This window comes from Suillus subaureus (genome assembly GCF_016647635.1).
Source record: "Suillus subaureus strain MN1 chromosome Unknown BJ212scaffold_19, whole genome shotgun sequence".
In the NCBI taxonomy this organism is placed as follows: Eukaryota; Fungi; Basidiomycota; class Agaricomycetes; order Boletales; family Suillaceae; genus Suillus; species Suillus subaureus.
In genome coordinates this window covers 122,072-143,343 of record NW_024538575.1, presented here as the reverse complement: position 1 = coordinate 143,343, position 21,272 = coordinate 122,072, and the positions used below count along the sequence as shown (strand labels likewise).

At 48.2% G+C, this 21,272-nt stretch overlaps 6 protein-coding genes and 1 non-coding gene across 7 annotated transcripts; 2 read left to right on the top strand and 5 right to left on the bottom strand.

The window, feature by feature from the left end:
- Positions 1 to 448: 448 nt before the first annotated feature.
- On the bottom strand, positions 449 to 1,195 carry BJ212DRAFT_1215922 (uncharacterized protein; the record flags this gene model as incomplete). The annotated part of the gene is made up of 1 exon (XM_041329301.1): positions 449 to 1,195. A coding segment is annotated over one exon (747 nt), but the record flags the coding sequence as incomplete, so codon positions are not given.
- Positions 1,196 to 1,419: 224 nt separating this feature from the next.
- On the bottom strand, positions 1,420 to 3,619 carry BJ212DRAFT_1507138 (Alpha/Beta hydrolase protein; the record flags this gene model as incomplete). The annotated part of the gene is made up of 8 exons (XM_041341623.1): positions 1,420 to 1,730; positions 1,782 to 1,818; positions 1,876 to 2,051; positions 2,104 to 2,123; positions 2,174 to 2,449; positions 2,499 to 3,181; positions 3,241 to 3,370; positions 3,424 to 3,619. The coding sequence occupies 8 exons, from the start codon at positions 3,617 to 3,619 to the stop codon at positions 1,644 to 1,646; spliced, it is 1,605 nt and encodes a 534-aa protein (XP_041192179.1). The 3' UTR covers positions 1,420 to 1,643.
- Positions 3,620 to 4,527: 908 nt separating this feature from the next.
- BJ212DRAFT_1273460 (G-alpha-domain-containing protein) lies at positions 4,528 to 6,611 on the bottom strand (the record flags this gene model as incomplete). Its single annotated transcript, XM_041331088.1, has 12 exons — positions 4,528 to 4,580; positions 4,636 to 4,669; positions 4,721 to 4,800; positions 4,853 to 5,033; positions 5,082 to 5,189; positions 5,248 to 5,312; positions 5,363 to 5,428; positions 5,482 to 5,534; positions 5,586 to 6,106; positions 6,165 to 6,190; positions 6,251 to 6,271; positions 6,401 to 6,611. 12 exons carry the CDS (start codon positions 6,609 to 6,611, stop codon positions 4,528 to 4,530), a joined length of 1,419 nt encoding a protein of 472 aa, XP_041192178.1.
- A 3,961-nt stretch (positions 6,612 to 10,572) lies between these two features.
- On the top strand, positions 10,573 to 13,141 carry BJ212DRAFT_1359056 (uncharacterized protein). The gene is made up of 6 exons (XM_041335837.1): positions 10,573 to 11,330; positions 11,380 to 11,801; positions 11,855 to 12,088; positions 12,140 to 12,266; positions 12,320 to 12,495; positions 12,550 to 13,141. The coding sequence occupies exons 1-6, from the start codon at positions 10,976 to 10,978 to the stop codon at positions 12,715 to 12,717; spliced, it is 1,482 nt and encodes a 493-aa protein (XP_041192177.1). The 5' UTR covers positions 10,573 to 10,975; the 3' UTR covers positions 12,718 to 13,141.
- Positions 13,142 to 13,260: 119 nt separating this feature from the next.
- BJ212DRAFT_t77 lies at positions 13,261 to 13,343 on the top strand. Its single transcript has one exon. It is a non-coding gene; the product is annotated as a tRNA-Leu (tRNA).
- Positions 13,344 to 16,608: 3,265 nt separating this feature from the next.
- On the bottom strand, positions 16,609 to 17,858 carry BJ212DRAFT_1481575 (uncharacterized protein; the record flags this gene model as incomplete). Its single annotated transcript, XM_041340282.1, has 6 exons — positions 16,609 to 16,676; positions 16,728 to 16,864; positions 16,922 to 16,991; positions 17,048 to 17,553; positions 17,601 to 17,744; positions 17,803 to 17,858. The coding sequence occupies 6 exons, from the start codon at positions 17,856 to 17,858 to the stop codon at positions 16,609 to 16,611; spliced, it is 981 nt and encodes a 326-aa protein (XP_041192176.1).
- Positions 17,859 to 18,894: 1,036 nt separating this feature from the next.
- BJ212DRAFT_1447384 (uncharacterized protein) lies at positions 18,895 to 20,911 on the bottom strand (the record flags this gene model as incomplete). The annotated part of the gene is made up of 6 exons (XM_041338393.1): positions 18,895 to 19,164; positions 19,216 to 19,446; positions 19,503 to 20,359; positions 20,415 to 20,509; positions 20,562 to 20,778; positions 20,836 to 20,911. The coding sequence occupies 6 exons, from the start codon at positions 20,909 to 20,911 to the stop codon at positions 18,895 to 18,897; spliced, it is 1,746 nt and encodes a 581-aa protein (XP_041192175.1).
- Between the last annotated feature and the right edge of the window lie 361 nt (positions 20,912 to 21,272).

The following is a 21,272-nucleotide window of genomic DNA, read 5'->3' as shown; positions in this document are numbered from 1 at the left end:
AATTTGAATCTGAACTTCCACTGGCACTCCCGGGCCGACTGATAGGGATCAGGGGGCGCTGGGTCCACGATAGCTGACTGCCTGAGGTAGGGATTCTGCGTAGCGCTTGCAATGAAGGCGCTACGTCGCTCTCATCCTCAGATTCAAATTCAGAGACGCTCGAAGGAACTGAAGGTGAACGAGGTGGAACAGGGATTGGTGTCGAAGGGATGTAAAAATCATAGGGGGAAGGCGAAGACTGTCGCGAGACATCGTCTAGATCTGGCAATGGGCTCCATCTCGTGGGGCTCTCCCTGAAATCAAGATATTCTCGTATAGCTGTGGAGATATCTGCAGCGCCAGGGTTTGGCGAAGGCGGCACCGAACCATAAGAGGAGGATTGGCACGAGGAAGACGACATATCTGAAGGCCATGAGTCAATGATTGTGCGGTCAGGTTGGTGCGGAGTTTCCCTATCGCGCAAGGTTTCCGTGCTCGACACCTTCCTGATCCTATTATGCTTCTCGTCCCATTTCACCATCTCCTCTCTCTCCCTTGCGTGTCGCGCGAACATTTCATCCCACAAGGTTGGTACTGTGCCCTTGCGCTTCAACACATCCCTAAGCGCCCACTCCGTATCAAGCATTGCAAGGTATGTGACATCTTTCCAGACACCAACCACACCCCCTCTCTCCGGTTGAAACACCGAACGCCGCCGAGTACCTTCGTGCATGAAACCCTGTCCCACGAAAAGCCGCATTGCACGATCTTTCTGGGCGTTATTCATGAACGCTGCTTGAATGCGATGGAACTTGAGATCTTCGAATGCCCATTTCAGCGCAAGCTCCACGGCTTCGCGAGCGAAGCCCTTGCGTTGATAGCATTCAGAGATGATGATCCCGACATTGGCTTCCTGCGCTGCATTCTGTGCGGGGGCAGCGGTGACATACACGAGGCCAATTGGTTCCTCTTCATATGATTTTTCTTGCTCTAAAGGGACGAAATCGCCGGATGCTTGGTCCACGTAATGCCTTCTCAACATTACAATGGCGCAAAGCAAGCAGTCTTCTGCGAAATTGATCAAGTATGGTACCGGCGCTTGCATTGGCTCTACTGCGCTCTCCGTGAGTTCGCTCCATAGAACGTCGAGAAGAGCATTCTGGTAGTTGCTGAAGTCAAGCGGCGTAAGAGCCACATTTTGTGACTGAGTTAACATGACAGGCGAGCGATAGGACAAGGAGTGGAACTGCTGCGGCTATACCGTGTGTTCAAAAGATATATAGACTTCGGAGGCGCCCACAGCAATCAGCAAGGATGTTTCACAGCTAGCACAGATCCCTGCTAAATTTGGTTTGTGAAGATGCAACTAACTTCGTATCTGGACTTGGGCGCAGCGAAGCACCCTCGGAGGTCTATCGAGGGTTGTTCGAGTCTGTACGTGTTGAAAGCAGGGGTTGGTTCTCATAACCGAAACATGAGGAGCAGGTTGAATCAATTGAAATGACGTTCTAGACGAACATTCGATACAACGTGTCACGGTGATGCAGTGAGAAAGTCGCAACAGCCCAATTGGGCTCTAGTGTCAAGTGCACATGAGTGCGATAAGTAAGGCCCATTATCTAATAATACAAGGCGCCTTAGGTTGTCTGAGATGGACGTTCGATTTATATTCCTCCGAAGGGCATGAGAGGCGCTGCCTCCGTGATATCGAGCGTGAGCGGGATGTCCAAGATCCACCTCGTCATCATATCCTATGTATGGTATGAGCGAACAAACCTGGACACTTGGATTCTATCACTCACCAAGGCGGCTTCAGGTTGGTCATAAGGAACCATGTGCCTGAAAAAGATAAATGGTTAATTATCGAGACACAAATTAAGGTATGGGTTTCCTGACCCAGATTCGTAAACGGTAACGAAGGTTACGTTTCCAGCGCCAGAACCACCGCCACCGGCAGACCGGACAGTACCAGCGACCTTTCCAGAACGTATTGTTACCCACTGCTCAGTCGCAGCGGTAGAGAACTCCTCCGAGAAGATAGTGTCAAGTTGCTCAACCCAGCGTTCGTTTCCCTGAATTATACGTGAGCTTATGAAAAACAAACCTGAATGATGACATATATACCATGTAATTGCACATCATATCTGAGAATGGCATCAGAAATGCGCGGCCACAATAGAAGGTTTAGCCTCACCCGCATTACCAGCATAGATCAAGAGCCTGACGCCATCATTGATCATATCTGTCAGTAATAGCGGTGTATTATGCATCGAGTCACCCTGAAGCATAAACGCCTGATTGACAGCCATGTTACAGGACTCGAAATCGCGCTGCGGATTCACACCAAGAGCAGCTTTGACCTCAGGATCGTTCATATAAGTCTCAATCCAACCCATCTGACGGTAGCATAGAGGACCATCTTTCTCACGATCGCATTTAATACGCGCATCGTAAGGGTTGAGGCCGGACTCTGAAGGGCGAATTCAGGTGTGATTAGATCTCGTAACAACGGCACATACGTTGGATGGGAGCGTAAAGCTGAGAGTTGCAATACAATGCAGCAGGTACGCAGGTTAAGCGAGAGTTAAAACTACGACAAGATTGAATCAGCCTCTGGCAGGTAGGCACTTTGGTCCTCAAGGCAGCGCATTGTGCACCATCGGGGTCATCATAGATCGGGTACGGTCCTTCGCAGAGATAGTCGGGTATCGATGCCATTTGGACGTAGTTGTCGGTCATTCCATTGCCTATCATAACAGAGGCGAGGTTGATCTTGATAAGTCTAGCATCGGGCGAAAGAGGAAGCTGTTGATTCTCGGTGTAGATGACATTTGCAATGTTCGGAACATAGGTGCCACCATAACTCTCGGCGGCGAGATGGAAAGGTTGAGAAGAGTACTCGGGGAAGCGGCTGAGGAAGAGTTCCATGAAGGCATAAACATCCTTTCCAGCAACAGGACTCGAGTCGACGGTACTGCCATCTTCAGAGTACGAATATCCAACGTTAATAGGTTGGTCAAGGAAGATGATGTTCGCGTGAGTATTCCAGCTGTGGGGGTTAAACGTCGTGTTGGCGCCTTCGTCGGCGATGTTACAGGGACCAAGCTCGAACAGAAGGCCAGTAGACGAGCTACATCCTGGGCCGCCGTTAAGCCACATTACAAGGGGCGCATCTTCGGGAGAGGTGCGTGACTCAAAGAACCTGAAAACAATCAAGATCGAAAATTTAAAATGACAAAAGAAAAAGATGGCATCACTTACCAGAAGAACAGGTGCTTATCATCGGTAATATCAAGGTAACCGGAGTACTGTTTCACCGAAGGGTCACAAAGCTTGGGCTCCGTGACCCTGAGCTTATAATCACTGAAATGAGGGTGCTGAACCAGCTCATCTGTGACGTTTATTTCAGTAAGAGGATAAACCGGATCAGGTATACGGACTTACAGGTTAAGCCGTGTTGCTTGATGAACTCCTTCCCATTTTCAAACCATTGATGCACACTCTCGGCATCCGGTAGGGGGAAGAGACCGCTCTGAACATGGCTAGTCCCACCAAGAACGACTTGTGTGTCCTCGGCTGGCGCTGCGAGGATTGCTGGTATGACAAGGGCTAGAGGAAGGAGACTAAGGACCTTCTTCATGTTGAATAATATGAAGAGCCTCGAGTTAGAACGACTCTTTCAAGATACGACTACGGGAGATACCAAGTTGAACTTGTGGGATTGCGGTTACGAGGCTGCACGCCACCGTACCGAGTATGCCACAAGGCTTGTTTGGCAGCTGGAACAAACAACCGTGTAACACACTATATGCCAATACGTGTGACCTCGCTGGTAGCCGCGCGCGGCCGCTCCGGATAAATAATTCTTGACTTGCTTGATGCATCGTGCCGCATGTCACTGGAACTGATTATGATCATCAACAAGTGCCTATACTTGTGCAACATAAGGCATTGAAAAGTCCACGCCGTCCGATCAACGATCATTCTGAATCATATGATTATGGTCTGCAGTCCCAGGAAGTTTGATACTGATTGAATCGGCTGTCCGACATCAGCAGGAAGCCCGAGACAACTAGTTTCGGAATGTTTGATTCGGGAGGGATCTTTAGTACTGCCATGATCATGAGCAATTCTCGTGGAGCCTATTTCAATAAATCCATGCACCAATTATATTTAGATTATTCGTAGTATCAGTTCGATTCGCAGTAAACGCGCGTAACAAATGCTTATGGACAGCTTTATGTATGTATGACAAGCGACTTGAGGGTTGGTATACAGCGTCCTGCACTAATATCCCCTGCACCATGGCCCCAGAAGAAAGAGAGAACCACAGGCTGCGCAGAGGAGCGGGTAGGATGGGGTGAATCTAAAGTGTCCTTGAGGTGTATACTGAGTGCATTTGGGACGAATAAAGCCGAGGATGACAACGGCTAGTGATACAACGTAGTCACAGACATGGGTAGGTGGGCTGCGGGAGGTCGTGTGAGTTCCGTGCAGGTATCTTGGGTCTTGAGAGGTAGGGATGCGCGAACAGCAAGGTATCGGATATTAGGTTACAAGCGCGCTTCTCCTCAGGTTGTCACGGACGAGAACATCTTGCACTGGCAATATAAATCGAATCAGCCATGGGAAATCGGAGCCAAGACATGTACATACCGTTCTCGAGGATGTATGTTGTCGATTTCGTGTCCTGTAAGATAAGCTCGGTTAAGTGCATATGGATAATGACTAAAAATCTCACAGTTACAGATGTCAGATGGAAATAGTATAGTCGCTCAGGAGAATGCTCTTTTAGCAGGCCAGCGAATTTCTTCTTTAGGTCTGACAAGACGACGGGTTGGAAAGCAACTTGACAACAGAGGACATAACTTACATTGACTAGCACTTTCAAAGTCATTCGGCCGACTCCCATAGCTGACAATGTAATCAGCTAAGCGAATGCCTGAAGCGAGCTTCGCGCGAAGGATATCGCATTTATTTAGAAACAGTATCAGCTCTGTCTTCTTCAACAGGGGATTAGACACGATAGACTTCCATAGGAGGAAAGAATCAGCCTGCCACAAAGAATGAGCTAAAACACAGGGGGAGGAGATAAGGCGTACCAATCTATTTACAGATGGGTCTTCTTGGAGAACCTGGTCAAAGCAACTTATGGGTGCCAGGAAAATGATGGCATTCATGTCATCGAAGTAGGGCACCCATGCGGCTCTCTACATAAAAGGCAGTTGAGCCAAGACCTCGTTGACACGATATATCACAAGTACTCACCAGTGATCTTTGGCCGCCAACATCAAACACGCGCCAGTCATGGCTCATAGGTGATCCCATGTGACCTAGTCCATAATCAGTCAAAATCCACCACAAGTGTTATCGTGGCGCAAACCTGTTTTCATAGTAAATCGATGTTCTGATACTCCAAGTGTCTTTAGCCGCGCGCGCAGAACATCATCTGAATTTCAAATAAGCATCAATTACGTGCTATCGAGAATCATTTCAGCTTACCATCAGTGGGTATGTACCGCGGTGAAGTTACTCGATCCAGTGCATCAAGGAAGCTGGAAAGGCATCATGAGAGCGAGATATGAAACCATTATTCAAAAACGTACAACCCAGCCATCTCTTCTGGTCTCATCTTCTCGACCTCCATCAATTTCCGAACGATAGGGTCCGTCCAAAGCCGCTTCATGTCTTCTGCGCAAGCGTTCAGAACTACGCCAGGGTCGTCCGGGTCAGACCAGTCGATTAGATCTGCGCTGTCACAACTATTTCGACCCATCAGCCGACTGAACGTGTTCTTCCAGCCTGCGGAAGAGTTGACACTGATTTCTTGCTGGGAATGTGCAGGATTAGAGAGCTGGGAGTGGCCATTGAGGAGAAGCTTCTTCATTAACGCAGCCTCGACTTGTAGTAATGGAGCTAGGCGCATCTTGAGCTTCAAATGCTCTGGGTTGAGTGGAGGATATTCCTTGGACGGTGTAGAAGGGGAATTTGCTGTGTGATTCATCGAGGCTGAAGGGTTGTGTGCCGAGGAATGTGCCCTGGACATTAGGTCCAAGATGGCGTGAACAGATTGAACAACATTGAGTTGGATGACCGCTCTCCACGAAGCACGCTCTGAGCGAAAGGCCTAGACAAACGAGGATGAGCAAGGGATGTCCCGGAGATTAATCCGTTGTAAAGCGTACTTTAGGAGAGTTCATGAGTTGGAAGTCTGCAATGTACCCAAATGAAGGTAAATTGTAGTCTGACCATAAATAGAATTTGCGCTTACTTTTCAGCGTTGTCGATTTGCCTGCAAGCTCCGGGTGAGCTGAGAGAGTTGGGAGAAAGCTACATGGGAACTCACCTGATTCACTCTGACCTAGTGTTCAGTGCAAAGCGTGATTAAAGGCATATCATGGGTTGAACGCTACGAGCGCACCTAGGAGCAGTATCTTGATTGCTTTGGGACCTTTCTTCTCTGAGATACGTTGTTTGTTGAGCTCCTCGTCAATTGCGTCAGAGACGCGCTTTGCTTCTTGTTCTGCCGCCAGTCGTTCCTCCCGCTCTGCAGGTGTTTCGTAAGGAGGAGGTGCAATTGCTCGGGTGAGGGGATCGTCCTCCGAGACTCTGAGTCGTTTGGAGGTTGGCATGAGTGTAGATTGGGAAATTGAGCTGGAGGTCTGATAAGATGGGAACTCGAAATGTTAATGGTACAAAATGACTGCAGGACGGCAGTGGCGGTTGAGATGGAGAGTAGTAGTGAATAAATTGGGGGGTCTGACGTGATATTTGATGAAAGTAGTCACACTAAAAGGTACAGACCTACGATATTAGGGATCGGCGGTACCCCCCATGTTCCGGAGCCAGTCCTGACTTGATCCCATCCTCCTGTCAAAATTTGACTATCCGTGCTATCAAAGACCAACTCAGATGGTGCTTCTTGCTTCCTGCATGTGCCTCAGTCTCCACGCATTTCCGTTTCCATCTTCAGCGCCTATACTAATTCGTTACCCTCCTTCTAGCAAATTGCAACCAATCCCGTGAGCTATTATTACTCACCCGTTGACGGCCGTGTGAGGTGGGTCTGGCGAGGCTTTGACGCCTACTAGGTTTAGCATGAAATGACTCCGTTGCTAAACATGCCCAATTCTTCAAGATGATGATGGCCATCGAACTCTTCTGATTCTGTAGTGCTGCACAGGATCTGTGATAGTACCGATCAGGTAAAATAGTATGTCCTCATTTGAGGAGCAGCGGCATAAAATGCTCTTTGACTTTTTCAGTTCCGCGATTCTGTCCAGATCTGCCTCCGTTATGCCAAGCAGCGCTCAGCATTGACTTTTGCACCCCTTGCGCCATGGTATCTGCCGAAATCTTGCTCTCCGCCGATAGCATATCTGGGGCGCAATAACCCCTGGCACCTACTCATTTGCCTACGAAAGGCAAATCGGTCAGGCTCCCCTTTACCGCGGCCGGCCCAATTCGCCATTGCAAAACCTGTATCCAAGACCGGAGTCGGCTCCGGTAAACTTCCAAGCTATCATATGACTATTTAGTCCATCCTATCTTTACCATCAACGGGGTGAATAATTCGCTTCTTTGAGTCCTGTGTACAAGAAACGACTTGCAATGTCTCAGGAAACGGTTATGGACTCGTCGAGAGACAACTTCCTACCTCCGCCGCGCTCTTCCAAGAGTCTAGAACTCCTGGTTACTTGTCAGTATATAACCCAGCCCCGGACTCAATGCCAATATCAATCAATCTCTAAACAGACTTACTTATCCACGATGCCGGAAATCGCATGCCAATCACAGAAGTAATATGTACCCGAGAACATCCTCTCGTCCCACTTTTTTGCCTAATCGATCAACCACTGCGCACTTGCATGCCATTTGAAGCTACAAAATGTCCCACAGATTCGAACTCTTGAAGCACAACATAAGTGGCGTTAGTGAGCCTTGTTGTTGGGCGGGTATCTCACTAGTGCTCTCATCCGCAGTGACAGTGCTGTGCGAACAATGTCAGCTGCCGTGCCCGCCGGCCTCGTTAGAAAAATGCTGCACTTCAACGGCTACAGTCCTCCGTACACCCGTTCAAATTCTTTCATTAATGTAGGTTATCGGCAGCCGTTCTTCATCTGCCGCACTAGTCTAGTTTGGTTTAATGAGCAACATGGAAGTATTGGAACGCTTACTGGCCAGGCCGCCGAACCCATATTTGGCCCTAGAGGGCAACAGTGCTAGTGTACGACCGTCGCCCACATAAATTCGTTCTTGGCGCCTTGACTGCCTGCAAACTCGGAGGAATAGAATCGACCTTCTTCTTTTTCACCTCTTCGTAAACAACGGACCGCGGGTGGCAACTCATCAAGCTTCAAAGCTTCCGAGTCAAGTTGGTAGCAACACGATCATCGTCATGCATACATATTGTGTCGACGTCAGGCACCGCGTCTGGATTCTGCGAAGAACGAAGCTTCTAACCCCTTCTCTCCATTCAAGTCTGACGTACAGAACGGGAGCCTAAATGTCACGTGGCGTCAACGCGCCACGGAATCAAACGCTCTGTGCTTACAAAGCCGCAGGACCTGCCGCATGTTTCCGATTTCGAGCCCCGGCACTCCCGGACTGCTGCTTTGCTGGCTCTTGTCACGCAGTACAAAAACAGTATCATTGTTCTGTTGCCCGTCATCCGGCCTGTCTCGCCACCTATTGATTCTTGTTTTCCCTCGTGTTTCCCTCCATTTCGATCACTTTCCGGTACTGAAGTTCTGTTGACACTGATCGTGACAGAACACTCGCCACTTGTCGTGGTCCGTAAACTACACTAGGACCCTCTTTCGACCTCAAATGACATTGCAGCGGGCCACCTGCCCTCGATTAGATCAATGATTGACCAACATGGTCAAATGCTGTCCTGGCTGTGTCTATCACCACTAGGGGACGATGGCGCAAGTCATCGATCGCCACCTACAGGAGACACTTTAGCTGCGTTCTAAGACAACTGTTTCCGCGCCTCATATCAAATAGAAGAAGGCAGTCGGTCAGAACCCTTGATATATGTTGAGCCCCTCATTTTGTTCCTTGACCTGTTTTCAGTCTAATTATGTTTCCATTCCTGTAGATGCAGATCTATCGTGTGCATCATCATATAGAAGCGTATATATAAACACATGCAATCGTCCTCTTCCAGTTTTGTATTGTGTCGGCGTTAATAGTGAGTCACATGGATGATGGTATGGATTGAGGTATCCTGATCATGAGCTTCAAAGGTATAGATGTCATGTCACATTACATCATGATGTACCAGTACGTGGAAGTAGATATTGGTCCTACATAACAGAATTCACTGATGAGGTCTTCGTTAGTGGCAGTCAGAGTAGGCGGACGTTCGCCACCATTTGCGCCGTGGCTTAGTCAGTAGGGCTTCGGACATTGTCGTAGGTAGCGTTCGTCATTAGGTTGAAGCCACACTAACTTCCGTCTGCCAGAGGCAGGTATATTGCCATCTGCGCCAGTCCAGCGGTTCTAGATGTGATCCAGAACCCGATTTTGGACGCTGATGATTGGCTTCGATGCTCAATCCCGTATATGAAGGAACCTGGAAGTTCGAAAGTTCTGTCCTGCCTGTTCGTCCCGTCCGTTCGTTCTCTACTTCCCCATCATCCGACAAACCATGATCACGCTGAAATGTGCTGCTGATTGTCTCACAGGTATCCCCGACTTAACACCAGAGATCGTGTCCACGTTTGCCTCGTTAGCAACAGGTCTCGAGGGCATATCATCCGTGAGGCTGTACCGCCGATGACGTCCAAAGTTGGCCCAAATTCTAAAACACAAATTCTGGGATTTTGGAGGAATTTTGAGTCATTCCTGATAGCCAAAATAGGGTCGGAAGGTATAGACAGAATGGACGGGACGGACGGTTATTTTCAATCTGTTCCGGTATATACGACTGGCGTGGTCCTGAGCCCCTTCAAACTGGCTGGCACTCTGTTACAGAAATATTAGGAGAGTCGGTTCTGTGCAGCAAGCGACTGGGTGGTCATAGATAGGCAGCTGAATATGCTGATAGACTTGTTTTGACGCTGTGTATATTAGCATTAACGTGGTATGTGCTTTTGAGACTGTTATAGACTGGAGAAAGATTATCAGATATCTGAACCCCTATATAACCCTACTAGCGAAAGCGCTTACTCGTGTGTAGCTAAAAATATCCGTCGCTCTTCCCCCGAGGGGTCATTGCGTTGGAGTTTAAGCCTATTCACCGACATATCTGAATGCCACAAAGTATCCCGACTCACTGCGCTAGCAGTGTCTAGATTCGTGACCATTCTGACGTGGCCACATCACTCGAGGCAGCATACGCCACGCTGGTCATAAGCCTATACAATTGTTTCGTATTGAAATTCCCGAGGATGTGAACGTGGCCAGGAATAAACCATTGAGTCGGGCTATGAAATGAGTGACGCATGGTTCCGTCAAACTGCGCAAGGCCCAGAAATTGGGGCAGTATCGTGAGTTCACGCGCACGGAAGCAAAGCTTGGAGCTTGAAGCTTAAAGGATATAACTTGTAAGTTGCATGCGGTGGTAAGGTCCTTGCGTCAACTCCATTGATGAGAGTGCCAAGCCGCGGCTGTGAAACTTGGCCTTGATGGATACGTCAATTTCACCTAATTTTGGTCCGAAATTGGGATGTCAAATATTTGGGCTACCCCCAACGAGTTGGCGCATCGAGTGATGGCAATTCCAGGGTGCTCATCACTCTGATGACCTGGGTTTTCGTTCCTTCACGCGTCGTCGTGTCCTCTTGCACTAAAGTTGTCACTAAAAAAGAGACAGAAAGTAGGAAAAAATGACATACCTTTTGGGTTTTATTCTTTATTCGTGTCAATATCATGGTTTAATATTTTAGGCTGCGTGTTACGCAATCAAATTATCTCCAACCCCAAAGAATTTGCGCCAAATAAATGCTCGCTCGTCACTCCGTCTTTTTCTTCTTGACCACCTTCCTTCATGTCGTCCGTCCCTCCAGTTCGCTCGACGCCTCCGTCGGTGGAGACTCTCACTCCCCCTATAACTCCGAAGCTTAATGGCGACGCTAACTCACTGTCCTCAAAGAAGTTCATTGAGGATCCCGAGCACGTCCCTGCGGACGCTAATATTCCTGATAACTACGTGTCGTACACTCTCAAGCACCAAAAATCTCTTCCTCCAATCACTTGGGACAACTGGTACACGGAGTTGAACTGGCTGCACGTTGCAATCCTCGCCGGCACGCCTGTTGTGGGTCTCGTTGGCGCGTACTACACTCGCCTTCAATGGGAGACTGCTGTTTGGTCAGTGGTATACTATTACATGACTGGTCTCGGTAAGCTTGGGCATTTACCTTCAAATCTGCTGTCTTATCATAGTCTCAGGCATTACTGCTGGTTACCACCGGCTATGGGCACACCGCTCATACAACGCGTCGAAGCCTCTTCAGTACGTTCTTGCATTCTTCGGTGCAGGTGCAGTCGAAGGCTCTATTAAATGGTGGTCACGAGGACACCGTGCTCACCATCGTTACACTGATACCGACCTTGACCCATACAACGCACACCGCGGTCTCCTATGGTCACACATTGGGTGGATGGTTGTCAAGCCCCGTCGCAAGCCTGGCGTCGCTGATGTTAGCGACTTGACAAAGAACGAGGTTGTAAGGTGGCAACACAAATACTACCTAACCCTTGTCGTGGTTATGGGGTTCCTCTTCCCCACTATTGTGGCTGGTTTTGGCTGGGGCGACTGGCAGGGTGGCTACATATATGCCGCTCTTCTGCGTCTTTGCTTTGTTCACCATGTGCGTTTGTTGTTGCCTTTTACTCCAATAAATCGTTGACCTCGCGCATATAGTCCACGTTCTGTGTTAATTCGCTCGCTCATTGGTTGGGTGAAACACCATTCGATGACAAACATAGTCCTCGCGACCACCTCGTCACTGCTCTCGTCACCATTGGTGAAGGGTACCACAACTTCCACCACCAGTTCCCCATGGACTACCGCAATGCCATCAAGTGGTACCAATATGACCCTACAAAGTGGTTTATTTGGTCGTGCCAGAAGCTTGGGTTCGCAAGCCACCTGAAGGTGTGTCTATTGTAAATACGCTAGGATGATTAACTCATGCAGGATTGTTAGTCCTTCCCTGACAACGAGGTCCGCAAAGGTCAGCTTACCATGCAACTTAAGCGTCTTCGCGAGACCCAGGAGACCCTGTCATGGCCTTCTGATAACAGTGACTTGCCCGTCATTTCCTGGGAGAGCTGTACGTATTTTCTCAGCGTGTGCCATATGCATTTCCTGATACATTACGTGTAGACCTTGAACAAGCCAAGAGTCGTCCGGTCATCTGCATTGCTGGCTTCATCCACGACGTTTCAGACTTCCTTGATGACCACCCGGGAGGCCGTCACTTGTTGACGAAGAACATTGGTCGAGATGCCACTACAGCATTCTTTGGAGGTGTTTATGACCATAGTAACGCCGCACATAACGTGAGGCATATTCTACTTGTCGCACGACCATATCTTGACTAGTATCTTTTGCAGCTCCTTGCGATGAAGCGTGTTGGCGTTCTTCACGGTGGAGCCCCACATGGCCTTGAAGACAAGACCATACCCCCAAGCCAGCGTCTCCGCATTGCACGGTACAATGAGATCGGTGGCAGCGGCTACAGCTCCGCAGCCCTCTCTGATGGCGAGGGTCTCCTCGGATAATACCCTTCTCGGCTCTAGATGCGTGTCCATTCAGGATAGAATTTTCAGACTTTATTACATTCCGCACTACCGCAATTATTGACTCTGCATATATTGCAACACCGGCTGTGCCTTAAAAAGCATGTTGACCCTCTCTTCATACGATACGCCACGCCCCGCTGTTACGTCTTGTCATGTTTGCGATGGTAATACGAAGGGTAAATGTACAATATACATACTTTGGTGTTATGCCTTTGCGGATGGAACTGGGTTGGTATCACGCACACCGGGCATGGTTTTGGGGCTGTATGCGCAGTGAGGCCTTCTGTGAAGGAAGGTTACCTTGACCCAAAGTACGATGACCCCGTGAGAATTAATAGCTATTAGCAACATAACGGCACTGGTGCCGAGCAGATTCATTTATTCCTGACATGTCTTGTGTCCATCGAATGGCAAATGTCTGCTAATCCTATATGATTCTACTGCCAATGCATGATGTTCTTCGACTCGTACTACAGACGTCCGTCTTGACCAGTCTTAGCGACACTCATTCATGGACGAGAGGTTCATCTAGCCAAGTGGTTATCACAACAGAATCAAAATCTGTTTCTCTTGGATTGTGCAGGTTCGAAACTTGCCGATCAATAGTGTTTTCCTATCGGAATGTGCTTTGAAGATACGCTCATGGATGTTTTCCTCGGATGTTCATCTCAACTTGGTCCTGGCCAAAGTGGTTACCACAACAGAATCAAAATCTGTCTCTTGGACTGTGTCACCGTGATTGCAGGCTCGAAACCTGCCCATGACATCTGTTTCACTTGGACTGCACAGGTTTGAAACCTGCCAACAACATGTCTTTTTTCTTTCTCGGAGCAAACCCTGACACTCATTCATGGACAGTTTTGTCGGAGGTTTATCTAACTGCCAGTAGTCTTAGCCAAGCGGTTACCTTAACAGAATCAAAATCTGTTTCTCTTGGGTTGTGCAGGTTCGAAACTTGCCGATCGACAGTATTTTTTTCGTATTGGAACACGCCTTGAAGATTCGCTCATTGATGGTTTCCTCGGAGGTTCATCTCAACTTGGTTCTGGCCAAAGCGGTCACCACGACAGAATTAAAATCTGCTTCTCTTGGGCTGCGCAGGTTTGAAACCTGCCGATCAACAGGTTTTTTATTTATTGGAATGTACCTTGAAGATTCGCTCATGGGTGGTTTCCTTTAAGGTCCGTCTCAACTTGGTCCTCCCCAAAGTGGTTACCACAACAGAATTAAAATCTGTTTCTCTTTGGTTGCGTAGGTTTGAAACCTGCCGACAAGTATTTTTTCTCTCTCGGAGCAAACCTTGACACTCATTCATGGACAGTGTCTTCGGCGGTTCATCTAACAAGTCTTAGCTTAGTGGTTACCATAACAGAATCAAAATCTGTGTCTCTTGGATTGTGCAGGTTCGAAACTTGCCAACCGACAGATTTTTTTTCTATTGGAATATACCTTGAAGATTCATCTCAACTTGGTCCTCCCCAAAGTGGTTACCACAACAGAATTAAAATCTGTTTTTCTTTGGCTGCGCAGGTTTGAAACCTGCCGACAAGTATTTTTTCTCTCTCGGAGCAAACCCCGACACTCATTCATGGACAGTGTCTTCGGCGGTTCATCTAACAAGTCTTAGCTTAGTGGTTACCATAACAGAATCAAAATCTGTGTCTCTTGGATTGTGCAGGTTCGAAACTTGCCGATCGACGGTGTTTTTTCTGTTGGAATGTACCTTGAAGATTCGCTCATGGATGGTTTCCTCTGAGGTTCATATCAATTTGGACCTGGCCAAAGCGGTTACCGCAACAGAATTAAAATCTGTTTCTCTTGGGTTGCGCAGGTTTGAAACCTGCCAACAACATGTATTTTTTCTCTCTCGGAACAAACCTTGACACTCATTCATGGACAAGTATTTCGGGGATCCATCTAACAGGTCTTAGCCCAGTGGTTCCCACAACAGACTCAAAATCTGTTTCTCTTGGATTGTGCAGATTCAAAACTTGCTGATCGACAGGTTTTTTTTTCTGTTGGAGTATACCTTGAAGATTCGCTCATGGATGGTTTCCTCGGCGGTTCATCTCAACTTGGTCCTGGCCAAAGTGGTTACAACAACAGAATCCAAATCTGTCTCTTTGACTGTGCCTCCGTGACTGCAGGCTCGAAACCTGCTGGTAAAAGTTTTTTTCTATCGGAACACGCCTTCAAGATTCACTCACGGATGGTTTCTCCACAACAGAATCTGTCAAACCTGCTGACGACAAGGTTTTTTTCCTATCGGAACACACTTCGACATTCACTCGTGCATGGTTTCGTCAGATGTTCATCCTAACCGGTCTTAGCTAACAGAAGCAAACTCTGTTTCTCTTCGATTGCGCAGGTTCAAAACCTGCCCGATGTCCGGTCTTTTTCTACCGGAACACACCTTGATACTGACTCGTGGACGGCTCTCTCTAACTAGTCTTAGCCAAGTGGTTACCACAACAGAGTCGAAATCTGTTTCTCTTGGAATTGGTTCGAAACCTACTGACATCATTTTTGCGGTGTACATATTCTCGAAGGTCCATCTTGACTAGGCCAAGTTGTTGCGCCGAATTTCTTTTTTATGCGATAATCTATCCATGAAAACGAATGCCCCGCCCGCGTGATGCCAAAAATACTGATCCCATCAAACTTGTTCACTGTTTATTCACTGTAAGTAATTCCCGTTCATCGCTTAATGCACTCACAATCTCATCTGACCAAGTGAAACCAACCTTGAATGTGTTACAACCACCGTTAAATATGCATTGTCTAAGCTTTCCGGTTTACTAAAATGAATTAAACATGTAGCATATTGTCCGACAGCAAATTTTCCGCAGCTTATCTCGATTGTTGCACTGGCTCACTACTTTTCAAAGGATACTGCTGATATATGATTAGTATACCTTTGATGCATTCTCCAAATCTTAGTACACATACTTCTCGATTGCTGACTAAACTACGCAAGCCGTGGCAAATACCCACCTCAAGTCTGTTGAACTCGTCCAGACTCCATACTGAATGCCTTCGCTCGATCATTTCTTCACCTGTACGATTGATACCATGCAATAAGTTGATGGTGCTATGCTATAGTCCCAGCGTCTATGTGCGCCAGATTCAAACAACTGCAGCATGATCCCCTTGTTTTCGGACTCTGTCGCATAAATTAGATTGCGAACAGTCTGATTACTACTAGTACATCCTTTTTTTAGTTGAGAGGGAATTGTTTTGACGTAGTCCCCCCGACTTGTCTAGGTTGTTTCATGGATCCGGAGTATAAGCCAGGCTGATCACGATCTTAGATGATCGAGCACAGTTGGGCGTTTGATTCTTGTGCGTGTTGCACGCAGGCTCCCCTGGCCCAACATGATAGTGCACAGGACCATGTGACTATCTTCCTGGTTCGTCTGATACGGAGACTGATATGATGGTGCAGTGTCATGCGACTATCTTCCTGGTCTACCTGCGGAATACTATGGCTGTGTGCATGCAGCACATTAACCTGGCCTGCTGAGAACGAATCGCACCGAACGCACGGTTCAATATAAAAATAATGCAATGAACTGTAGCTTTCCACTGGGATCAACTCTTAATATCACGGGGGAGAAAAGACAGCGTGTGTTCCATGTCAGACTCTCCGACGGCCAAGAATATGAATATCGGTGCATACATTGAAGAGTGAATCTAATTTTGGCTGAACCGCAATACTGGGTGCACTGTGTCAAACTTACTTTTTAAACCCAACATCAGGCTGTGCAAAACCACACTGATCGATGAAAAGCGTACTATCATGATATAATTTAGCGTGCAGCTGGCACAATAAAATATGCATATCTTTAGTTTCCCAGCGAGCAGGTGGCGCTAACGGTTTGCACTCGAATTTGGACGTCGCCAGAACATTAATTTACGCCGGACTGCTGGAAGGTGGCCTGAAGGAATAGTGAGCCAGGTTGTTTTTATGGGAGAGGGCGGGAACTGACCAAACACTACCGACGGTCCCCATCCCACCAGCACTAACGCTACATGCTGCGTTCCAAAAGGCGTTGGGTATGTGCGATGGTTTGCTACATCAATGATAGTCGTAAGCGCGGCCAGAAATTGGGTGATAAAGAACGCCCTGAGGTTCACATTAGTACCTCTCCGAGGACACCGACCTATACTTCAACGTGCGTACATTTGGAAGAGAATGAGCCTCCATATTGCAGGCGCAAGACTCTGTCTAGGCTGTTCATAACCATGATGACCTTGAGGGCAAAGTAAATACGTACCCCAGGCACCAGGTACTACCAAAACGACTCACTCGATATCGGAAGAGTAGCTGTTCCAATGGGCCCGATGGACTCTCGTTCGTTGCGTGTCTGAGATTCGTCCCATTGCGATGTCTCCAAAGAGCGCTTTTGCGCAGGCGGTAAGGATAAGGAGGGAGGAAGAATTCTAGCCCGTGGAGGACAGATCTCGTTTGACATAGCCGCGGCATTATCCATGTCGTCAACACGAGGCATAATATCTTTCCTTGGCATCACCGTGATGTCTCGATCATGGTTGTTTATTAAATGGTTCCCAGATTCCGCGGACTTGGGATCCACATCCGAGTTGGGTATAGGCGGCAAAGACGGGTTTTTCGAGGATTCCATGATGTTGACCTCCCTTTCAGCCGACAGGGAATGTGAATGTGGGGCTGTGAGCTTGAAAAGCTCACGATGCACCGTGTGCATTTTGAACACACGGTGGGCTGCTATTGCAGATAGGAAGAAACTTGGAACCGTGAGGATCATGGATATGCCCGCATAGCCCAAGAATCGTCCCCTGCGTATGTGAGCTTCATCACAGCGTTGGTAATGCAAGTGACACACCATATGGGATGACTAGCGTCGCAGTGAAGATCATCTGTGGGTTGGATTGCGTGAAGGGATAGTAGGACGGGAACGGCGACACCAAGTGCACCGAGCGGAAACACGACGATGGGCAAGAGATAACGGGTTCGCCATACCAATGTTCTGCTCACATATAAGCATTCAAAAGAAAATCTGCGCGGCAATTGTGCAAACCACCCACGACGAAGCAGTCGTTATCACAGAGGACGGCCACATCACAGCGCTTGTCGTCGCCATCGTGAACGTGGCACACACTCCCGTCAGGGAGTGAGCGGAGTAGTATATGATGAACGTCTGAGCTGCTCAAGATATCAGGGCAACAGAACAACATAGCACATTATAAAAGCTTGCCTTTGCAAAATGCCGGTGGCATATCAAACGGGTTCATGTTATATACCATGCCTTCAAGGAGTCAGCAAAGCTTCCCCGACCCCGACCCTCACCTGTTTGGCACGAGAACACGAACGCACCCAGGCAAAAAATTCCCTGGAGTATTGTCGCAAAGACGCAGTACAATATTGGACCCCAGTAGCTCCCAGTCGTACGAGCGAACACTGTTAGGACTATCCAGCATGCAAAGATACCTGTACCGCTATGGCATCAATCCGGGAAGGTTCTGATGTCTGAATCCGCTTACCAGAAAACGACAGTGCAAACCACACAACTTTTAGCGCGAATGGTAGCATGGGGGCCAGTTTCAACAGACAATATTTGACCCAGACCAACTCTTGACGGTTCACTGTCACGGTACTAGGGTGAGATGCATGACACCCATGCTCATGCCTAGTAGTTGAAAATAGTCCGGAAACAATTCGCTTCTAGATCTCAACTTTTCTCACTGTCAAGGTCCGGGGTCGCTTCAGCGTAGTGTAGTGAGGGTGATTGCGATCTGATGCGCCTTAATGAGACCCACATCATGGTTAGCTCTGGTTAATATAAAAAACTGCGCATGCCATCCTTCCGCGTGACCCGTAGCGTTGATGGGCCCTCTCATTTCAGGACGCCCGACGTCATGGCGAAGGAAAATCGGATAAGGAGTACACGAAAAAGCATAATATTAGCCTACATTGTCATGCGTTGCACAGTCCGTCATATGCAGTATGATGACAGCTGGCGCAAGGATTATCAGGACTTTAGCGTGCGACGAAAGAAATTGTCAACTTGATGAGGAGAAAGTGACAATGAAAACAGCTTAGCCCAGGAGGACCCCAGATCTACCGAAAGCAAGGGCGGCCGCCACCACGTGACGTGTAAAGTGCCGTAGTTGATCTCCTTATCTTTCGACAGCTTGACAATCAACGCCACCAGCGAGGCTGGCCACGACAGTCTCCGCCCCTGACAAAACTGGGTCCGTCTGGACAGTTTCCACTTGCGTATCATCGACTTCACCTCGGCACCATTCCATTTTCAACTCTACATCCACGATATCCTTGCCTATGCCAATCGGGAAATCGAGGTCATCTCGAGGCAGTATAAACGATGAGGATGGCATTTCGGGACCGATATGGAATGCTGGGATGAACCACAACCAAGTCATAAATACCTGCCAAGGCTTGGCGTAAGGAATGTCATGTGGAAAACAGTAAGCACATACCTGTCCCATGTAGAGTTTGATCCGCAACTCGCGGTCGGCGTCAACTACTATCCCGCTGCGACCGATCCTAGTGTTTGTCACTGGCTGGGATATGGAATAGACAGAAGTCATCTCCGATTTGATTGAAGCCTCCGAGCTGTGAATTTCCTCCTGTCGAAGCGGTGCTTTGGAAATGTCTACCCAACACTCCTCAGTCAACGGACCAAGAACATAGTTATAAACCTTGATGCTCTGTCATTTATGAGTTCTCCAGGTAGTGCGACCAGCTTGTCATAAAGTTGACGAACCTCATCTGCGCTATTCATTTCGGAAGGTAGCTTTCCATCATCTCCCATCCGAGCAAAAGTCCGTACCATCTTTTCTTTGTCCCATTTATCGTCGGTAAAGATATCGCTGACCGGTTCAGATAGCTCAAGTTTTCGCCTTCCCAAGTTAGTGATATCTCGAGTACCTTGCTCCCGACGCTCTAGAGCGTCAACCAAGTCATTGTCATAGCGTGCTAGTGACGCCCACACACGGTTATTGCCAGGACTGATGAGACCACGTCCGTCCTTTCCGTGATCCATTAGAAAGCTGGCTGCACGAACGAGACCTGCTTTAATTCCAGAGAGCTCACGCAGTCGAATCGAAATTTCGGTGATGCGCACTTTCCTCTGGAGAATCGATGGCGAGTTGGAGCTATCGTGCAAGCCGGAATTCACGTCCGACAGTCCCCACATGCCAGGTGGACCCTGGCCAGCAAGAAGTTGCGACCAGTATAAAAGCCAGCGCCGCTGACTAGGAATGCTAACACCTGCTCCCGGCTTCTTGCTTGATGCGTTCGTTGAAATATGCGACGCCTTCATGCGACGCGAGGTATGCAAGTCTAATACCTGTTGTAATGTAGGCCCAGAGAGTTTGGAGGGAATACTTCGACTTTCATCTCGGGACTCCGAGAATCTTTCTTCCACAATGGATGATGCAGAGGAGATGGCTGCTTCCTCTAGTTCTTCAAGGACAGCATCATCGGGGATTGCTTGCATGCATTCATCGACGCGTATGGTTACCCAGTCCTTTTCAAGGTAACTGTTTTCCGCAGGAGGATAAAAGGTGTCGAGCGAGAGAAGATAAGCACAGACTAGCGTGCCTGACCTTCCCTTCCCAGCTGCATGAGACTGAAGTTAGTGGATATGTAAAGTGGATGGAGGAACAAACTGCACCTTTGCAGTGTAAAACAGCTACTCGGTCCTTTGAAACCGTCACCCAAGCATGTATCTCTCTCGAAACCAAGGGGAGAACGGCAAGGGGAGGCGTACTGGATTTAGTGCTTAGCGATTGCAAACCAATAATGTATGACCGTTCCTCACTGATGATCTGGAAAGGGGTAGCGACTCACTCGTCCACCAAAAACGCTCTTGTCATAAAAGTTCTCCCTGACTGGACAGAAGTTGAATACCCAAAAGTCGCTACCATGCCGAGCAGTAAGAAAACGCTGAGCATCCTCGCGGCAGTTTCGGTAGAGGCTTTCAATGCCAGCAGCAGGATAGCCCATAACGATGACTTGATCAGTTACATACGCAAGGTCTAGAAGAATACGACGAAAGTGTCACAAGGAGTTCGATAATCAATGAAACAGCATACCTAGCTCAAGGTCAAGATTCGGATCCTTAAACCTAGCTTTGCCCCCCGAAACAAGACGGCGCAAAAATTCGGCCATAGGGGAATCAAATGTTTAAAGAATTAAACTGGAGCATAGAGCGCGCAGAACAACAGTAAGGCGAGGTGGTCATCAGAGTAGCAATGGAGCTCAAAGCTTCCCAGCTCGGACCGCATTTAAAGTGGTGCCTGGCAAGTGCCTGATAAGGCAGGTCCTGTATAATTGGGTCACCAGCGAGTTTCTATTAAGCTCGAGCTTCTAACGTTTAAGCACGCACGGTTAGTGGACGTATACGTACGGGGGAGAAGTGTATGAGAAAATCATTTTGCACAAAATAAATATGGGGGGAAAATTTCGTGCTGGCGTCGGTTTCCACTATTTGTGTATCGATGGCTGCCACCACGAACCAGAGAGGGCGGGC